Source organism: Carica papaya, chromosome 5, assembly GCF_054855325.1.
Source record: "Carica papaya isolate Zhongbai chromosome 5, ASM5485532v1, whole genome shotgun sequence".
NCBI classification, from domain to species: domain Eukaryota; kingdom Viridiplantae; phylum Streptophyta; class Magnoliopsida; order Brassicales; family Caricaceae; genus Carica; species Carica papaya.
The window spans coordinates 16,578,356-16,586,696 of NC_142313.1; the positions used below are offsets into that span (position 1 = coordinate 16,578,356).

The 8,341-nt window shown below is 34.1% G+C and overlaps 1 protein-coding gene across 1 annotated transcript; it reads right to left on the reverse strand.

Moving 5' to 3' along the window:
- Positions 1–203: 203 nt before the first annotated feature.
- On the reverse strand, positions 204–602 carry LOC148253789 (uncharacterized). The gene has a single exon (XM_088220498.1). The coding sequence runs from the start codon at positions 600–602 to the stop codon at positions 204–206; it is 399 nt and encodes a 132-aa protein (XP_088076624.1).
- Positions 603–8,341: the final 7,739 nt, after the last annotated feature.

Sequence of the window (8,341 nt, forward strand, 5' to 3'; positions counted from 1 at the left end):
TAACGTCTTTAATAGAATAAAATTAAATAATATAATAAAATTTTTTATAATATCTAAAAATAAAAAAAAAATAACAGAAATTCAAAATAAAAAAAATACAATAATATTACAGCATAGAAGTTTAATGGCCAAAAGCCCAAATAAAATGAACTCTTAATACCACATGAAGCGCAAAGGTACATGGTGCTACATTCCCCCTACCTTTAAAAATTTTGGTCCTCCAAAAATGTCATGAACATATGTGAAAATTTCTTCCACATTTCATCTTCAAACTCCCACGTAGCCTCCTCTGGGGTATGGTGTTGCCACTGTACCTTCACCATCAGAATCCTCTTGTTGTCCAACACCTTGTCGGTCCATCCTAGTATCTCTATCGGGTACTTCGCACATGCCAAGTTAGATCTGATAGGAGTTTCTAGAATTGGGACAATTTGGTAAGGGTTAGGGTGGTACCTTTTTAACATGGAGACATGGAAGACGTCATACACACTGGTGAATTCTCGGGGAAGAGTAAGGTGGTATGCCACAGGGCCAGCATGCTCCAAAATCTTCATAAGACCAACATATCGAGGGCTTAGCTTCCCTTTCTTTCTGAACCTCATTGCTCCTTTAAAGGAAAACACCTTGATAAATACTCGATTAACAACAACAAACTCTAAAGGTCTCATGCAGTTGTCAGCATAGCTCTTCTGATGACTTTGGGTAGTGAATTAGGTTCTTCCAGATAAGATCCACTATGTCAATAGTCTCCTGGATAAAGTCTGTCCCTATATACTGCCTGTTCCCAATTTCATTCAAGTAGGTAGGGGATCTGCATAGCCTACCATAAAGAGCCTCAAATGGAGCCATATAGATGTTGGAGTGGTAATTGTTGTTGTAGGAAAACTCGTAGAGATATGGGCGAGTGCTGAGCTGCGTGTTAGGCCACGTGCCCGACATGCGCTTCTTCACACGAGATTCAGGTGCAAATTGTGCGAGAATGGGTGCCTTGGTTGATGGGACTCGCAGCATGGGGCATGGCTTTCCCGCGGCATTCCACTCCTTTTTTTTTAACGTATTTAATAGCATAAAATAAAATAATATAATATAATTTTTAATGATATCTGAAAATAAGGAAAAATAACAAAAATTCAAAATAAAATAATATTACACCACAGAAGTTTAATGGCCAAAGGCCCGAATAAAATAGAATCTTAATACCACATGAAGCGCAAATGTGTAGGGTGCTACACCAAGTTATTTACTATTCATTATGTCTTTATTGATTTTTTTTTTCTTTTGGGGAAATGGTTGTGAAATTAATGAGAAGATATTTGAAACATTCATGTTATATGTTACATTGTTAGGAGATGTACTTGATCAGATTGTTAAACATGTAGATGGAAATACTGTAGTTGATGATTCTTATAGGAATTGCATGCAATACACAATATTTTAACATATTTTAACATCATGAAATATATATTAAATAATAGGTCTTCATCCTTCTCCTATATAATATTATTATGATATTAATACACATTGTACATAGATCAACATAAACTATACAACACATGAAGAGAATGATATGACATACATAGATCATATATATAATAAAATAATTGACAGATTTTTTTAATGTTTTTCTTGCACATATATATATATATATATAACTTTTTGGTTTATAAGCTACACATTCCCTTAGATAATTTCCCCATAAGCTTTCCAATTGAGTGTCTGAGAAATCTCAAGTATGACAATAAATAATTTCTTTGCATGCTATCTTCCATATTATGCATCGCACGATGTCAAGAAGAGCTATACATGTAAACAGGTCCATTTTTCATACACATGAAGGTAAATATACATATATACCTTATATACTATATATATATGTACATATAATATGTAATGATTTAAACTCAGGAACAAGGATGAAGGAGGTGTAGGGGGAGGTGATCATGAATGCTTGAGAGATCATTTGTTAGAACTCACCATGAAGTTTTTTAAAGGAAGTGTTGAAAAAATGGAGGTGATGGAGTATTTGATAAGATGATATAAACTTGAAGACAATGAATATTTCTATGCTAAGTTCACTTCTTGAAGCTCATCCTGGGTATATTATATCAACCATAAGGAGATAAAGAAGGATGGCTAAAAATTTTACAATTATGATCCCTCACACCCTTGCGCTGCTGTCGTGACTGATATGGATGGTCATGTGTGAACATCATCTTCTATTTTCAGGATTTATGTGAACTTTTTAAATTTCTCTTTACATCCACCATAAAAAAAGCAAAAAGAGAAAATAACTAAAAAACAAAAAACGATGTAGCTTTTAGGATTTGTTTTCTTATTAAGATATTCAAAAATACAAAAGATTGAAAAATTATTAAAAAAATAGAAACAAACTAAAAATTAAGTTTAAAAAAATTAGAAAAATAGGAAGAAAAAAGGAACCTACTAGGAGCAGACCTGAGGCTTATTTTCTTTATTTATTCATTAATGGTACTGCTGTTGGAAGATTTTTTATTATGTGAGTTTTGTATTTGATGTTATGAAGATGACATGTTTGCTCTTTTTTTTCTTATAAGAAGTTTGTTATATATTAAGTATGAATTAGTTCTTTCATACACTAGCATGCTCATATATTTAATCACCATTTTACATGATTATATATATAAATATATTGGAAATATAATATTAGATTATATTGATGTACATATACACAAAGAATTCTTCATATATACATATATATGCATCTATATACTCTAGTGAATTAAAAGGAAATTATGACATCTTATTTCATTATGTATAGAATCTTAAATTTTTGAATCAGGTGTATATTTGGGTTGAGGAGTATTTCTCGATTGCTTTAGAATTTTATAGCTTTTTCTTAGCAAGTACGATAAGTTTTCATATTTTATTAATTAAGATGTTTCCTTAATGATCACCGCAGAGTATTTAGGATTTTCAATCTTAGAGAAGGCATAGTTATGAAAGAGAAAAAAAAAACTCATACAACATTAGTTAAGCTACATTTACAACACCGTTTTTATAAATAATACTAGAACTTGAGTTAGCCTATGTGATTCACTAACTATGATCTTGTGAAAGCTTTAGTTATAGAAGATTTTATTTCTTTCCATCTAGAATAATAGAATATAATTAGAGAATCTTTCATGAAAATTAAGTACTCTAAGAGTTTTTTCTCTCAATATCTTCATCTAACTTTTATGAAAGACTTTATGGAATTCAAACAAAATTCATGTACCCAATATAGGAAACAAGCATATCTGTAACACCCCGAAAACTTTTATGCTTAATTATATTGTAAACCCCTAATTATTCAGGCCATAAGGCCATTTGAACTCTTTAAATTTCATGCTTAGATTTCCAAATGAAATTATTTAAAATTTTATTTATGAATTTCTTGCATTTGTTGGTTATTTAATTTAAATAATTATTTAAAATTATTTTTATAAAATTGTTAAAATTTTTTAAATTAAGTTAAAAAGGTTTCAAGAAAAATAGACAAGAAAAGTGGCAAAAAATCCTGCGGATAAGCCCGCGGGAAGGCCCCTGTTAGCGTGGGCCCTGTACGCTGCCCGCACACGCATGCAAGAGCGCGGTGAGCACAGGACGTGGGCCTACGCACACGTCCCATCCACGCAGGGCTCAAGTTGCATGCCTGTGCACGTGATAGGCTTGGGCTATGGGTGCTGCCTTGGGCAAAGGATGGCGAGCGCCTCTCCTTGGGGGGTGGGTGCTGTTGGTTGGGCAGCGTGCCACTACTAGTTAGGCGGCATGCCACTACTGGTTAGGTGGTATGCCTCCAATATTTGCACTCCTGTCACGTCACCGTCATCACATTAGCCATCCATCAGTCGCGTCTATCAATCGTCGTGTCGTGTCAAGTCACTTTTTTTTCCTCTCTCTTCACAAGATTTCGCCACTTGGCTCAAATCTAACAGTCCCCATTTTTTTATAAATTTAGACCCTCTTCACCATTTCCTTACCACTCCAACTTCATTCTTCCATCCATCAAAGAGTTTTAGAGAGTGGGAGTAAGCTAGAGAGAGGAGGGGAAGGATTAGAAGAGAGAAGGATGTTGGAAAACTTCATGGTTTCGGTAAGGAATTTAGTATTTACGTTTACATACTTAGGATATTTCTAGATTTAATTAATGAATCTTAATTGGTTGATTGCATGCTTGAATTTATACGATTTAACATGACTATTATGTGTTAAATGCATGTTTATACAAATGAATATAAAGCGGTTATTGCATGCTTGATTATTGTATGAACTAAATATTCTTCATATAAATATATATGTTAAATACATGTTTATGCTATACGTAAATAAAGTATACATGATAATGTGATAAAAAGATGAAGCATGATGTTATATTTTTAAACATGAGAAATATTATGGATATGCTATAGCCACTCTCGATATGCTTGGGACTCCGCCTTTTATGGATTTGGAATCGAGCGAGATGATATACTGAAACGATTTGGAATTCATGGTTTATAAATGATATGATTCGTTAGGCTTTTTATCGTTGAGGGGTTTCTATTTCTTATCCATCTGGTATGAAAATACATAAGAGGAGTGCTCCCTGTGGATGATGGCGTACTCTCTGACGAGAGTGGTGATTGGATAAAATTGTAGGGGTCACCTTTGGTGAAGTACAACCGTGACCATAGTTTATATTTAGAACCACTTTGGTTGGCACGATCGTGGTCATAGATCGTATCGTGGTTTGACAAGCCGTAAATGTGTTGTTGGTTTAGCAAGCCATAAATGTGTTGTTGGTTTTTGCAAGCTGCAAGTTGCTAATAAAATATGAAATAAATTGGTCATTCCATATAGGTAGTCCGGAATCTGTATTGCCCTCAATAGATGGAAGTCAGAACGGCTTCACCAAAAGATTAAAATGAAATAAAGAGCATGGAATGATTTGTTTGATTTGTTTTTATTTTCAAGCATGATTTATTTGATTTTTTTTTAATAAATTAAATTATTTTCATAATTAACAAATAGACCCCTGACATGTTTTTCAATGGTAAGTAATTATGGTACTTTATTCCAGTATTAAATTTACTTTTGAAATCTTAGGGTTATTATTTAAATACTACTTTTCTTACTGAGTATGTAGAATTCACCCCTTACCATGTCCCCCCCAGATGAGGACAATAGTAAGAAACCAATCATTGATCTACCACTTGAAGCCTTCGATGATCCCGTAGATCCGTGAACCGTTATGAGTGCATATTTTGTCTCACACTCTGATGAATCCATCTTTTGTAGAGGCTAGATAATTAATTTTGTTTCCATCTCAATATTGTAAGATGGAACTCTATTATTATTTGTAAGGGATTGTAATTATTTATTTCACAACATATATTTATCTTATATGCACTCGTATCTATTTCTGTACCTAATACCCTTATGCTTTAATTAGTATTCGGGATGTCACAACATTCATCAATATTAGTTGTTAGTTTCAGATTGTCTCTAATACCATTTATAAAATACAAGATTAGAGATTCAATCCTTTGCCAAAATTCTAGCTATTTGGATTTTTGAAGTTGTTATACCCTATATATATATGTATATCTTACCTCTTCATAGTACCATTTATGTGGAAGATTAGAGGTTTTACAAAAATTAAATCTTTTCATTTTAAAGTTCAAGCCAATTGTTCAATTTATTATTTGTACATTTATAAAAATTACCTGAATAATATTACCCATATATTATTAGTGGATATATAGCATGCATTGGTTAGAAACTGAATATAGATTTGTTTGGGGTAGGAGGCGACCACAATTCTTAGATAAAAGATATTATTCCACCATATGATAGTTTTCAGGGGCTTGTAGATGGAGTTTATATATACATATTTATATTATAGTTTTTTTTATGAAGTAGATTATTTTATCAGTCAAAATATATTTCATGTTAGTTAGAGTCCATCTAATATATAATAATTTAAAGTGCAAAAAGTTAAGTTAGATGTCTGAGTAAAGTAATTATAATAGAGATATAAAAAAGTAGAAGTGAATTTTAGGATATATGACATCCTAGGTGCCAATTAGGGCAAATGGGTGTCAGATACAGATTCAGAATAACGAGTGCATGATAATATTTATGCAGCGGAATCAGACCTTAACAAATCCCTTATGGATATATATATATATATATAATGTTCTAAATACATATATCACTGCGGCCAGAAGGGGATACAAAATACAAAATATAAGGGCTACTTCTTTTACTAGGCTATTGTAATTCATCAGAGTGCGAAACAGACATGCACTTAGATTTGTGGATCCAGGGGATCCTCATAGACTTCTAAGGGTAGGTCTGCTTGCAATTCCTCATTTTCTTCCTCATCTGGGGGGAGAGGATGAAAAGAGTGAGTTTCATATGCTTAGTAAGAAAAACAGTATTTAATTATCATCATAAGATTTAAGAAGTTTATTATTTTTCTTACCGTTTAGCTTCCTCATGTACCTAACTCATCATTAAGAAAAATATTTATTTGAATATCAAAATAGTACGTTACCACATAAAATCAAATATACATATATCATGAAAAATAATAGATAAAATAAAATAAATCATAAAATGCACAGATTTTTTGTGTCATGCTTCGCGAAGTCATTACTAACTTCCATCTCTGAGGGCAGATAGAGATACAAATTTCCAATTACCCAAGTGGAATGACCAGATCAGATACAGATATGGTAATTTGCTCAGGCCCACTTTTAGCTGGCCAAACTATGGTATGATCTATGACCACGACCGTACCAACCATAATGGTCGTAACAGATAGTTTATAGTCACAACATTACTTAGCCACAGATGACCCCTACAGATAGTGCGATATCACTATCGTCAGAGGCCATGCTGTCATCCACTGGGAGCGGTCCTCTTATGTCTTTCCAGATCAGATAGGAGAGGGGTAAACAGATACCCCGAATGGCAAGGGGAACAGATACCCCTAAGAGATAAAAAGGCTAATGAGACACTTGATGCAATATATATGTCAATACATATACATTTCAAACCATACAGGTTTCATTCCACTTTTCTCTTTTTCTTTTTCTTTTATTTTACTTTTATTATCATGGACTACATATTACATTTATTACATGAAAATTCATCAAGCGTTAGTAAATCACACAGCATGCTTGAGAATTAAATTTTTTTGACTCATTTGAATACAAAGGCACGCAAAACAAGCAAAATAACTATCATATTAAATTTTCTTATCTAAAAGTACTCCTTAAGATGTCAAAAATAATACTAAATTCCTTATTGAAACCTCGATCTTTTCTTCTTCATTGTTTTTCTTTTCTTTCTCTTCTTCTCTCACTAATTTACTATCTCTCTCTCTACACCTTTGAAAAATAGAAGAAATGGAAGTGTAGAGAGGAAGGAAAGGGGGAGGGCAATTTAAAGAATTTCAGAACCGTTGGATTTGCGCCAAACGGCAAAATCTAGTGAAGAGAGAAGAGAAAAATATTCTTGCAAAAAAAATGGGGGAGAAAATTTTCCTCCGCCAGCGGCAGCGGTGTGCCGCTAAAGGCAGCGACGGAGCACTACCCAAGGTTGTAGAGCCTGACTAGTGTGCTATAAGCTAGCTTGTAGGTCTGTTGCCATAAGCGCAGGTCCTTGGCGCACTAAGTGCCATGCGTGCAGGCCCCAGGCGAATAGGGCCTGTCTGTGCAGGCCTATTGTGCGGACGGTGCACGCACAGTGTACAACATTAGTCCGTGTGTGAAGTGACACGTGGACTGCACGACTGCGCGCGCAAGTCCTGACCCTAGCATTGTGCGCACAGACGGGACGTGCGCGCTGTGCGCATGTCTTGTGTATGCGAGCATACAGAGGGGATGTGCGCACGTCCCGTACATACTGGTGTGTGAATGGGGCATGCGCACAGCGGCCACTGTGCGCACATGCGCGCGTGCACAATGCCCAGCACCCACGCGGGCAAACCGTTTTCCCTTGGGATTTTTCCCGTGAGCTGGTTTTCTCCCATTTTTTCCATTTTCCAAGTTTGTTCTATTTTTCTTTTGAAATAAAATAAAATAAAACAATTTAATTTAAAATAATTAAAAATAAAATAATAGTAAAATTAATAAAAATAAAAATAAAAATAGATTAAAATTGTAGATCTCGAGAATAGCATAAATTAATTTAAATTTAAGGTGGCTAAAGGCCCGAATAAATAGAGTTTCCAAACTATTAGCTCATACGCGCACAGTGTGACTCATGTTCCAGCTCAAGGAGAATGGCTAGGGTAAATGAATTTTTGGGTGATAAGATCATAAAGTTGATGTTC

What these genes read in the sequence shown, in the direction of transcription:
- LOC148253789 (XM_088220498.1), bottom strand. Translation starts at nt 602, where the DNA reads ATGAGGTTCAGAAAGAAAGGGAAGCTAAGCCCTCGATATGTTGGTCTT.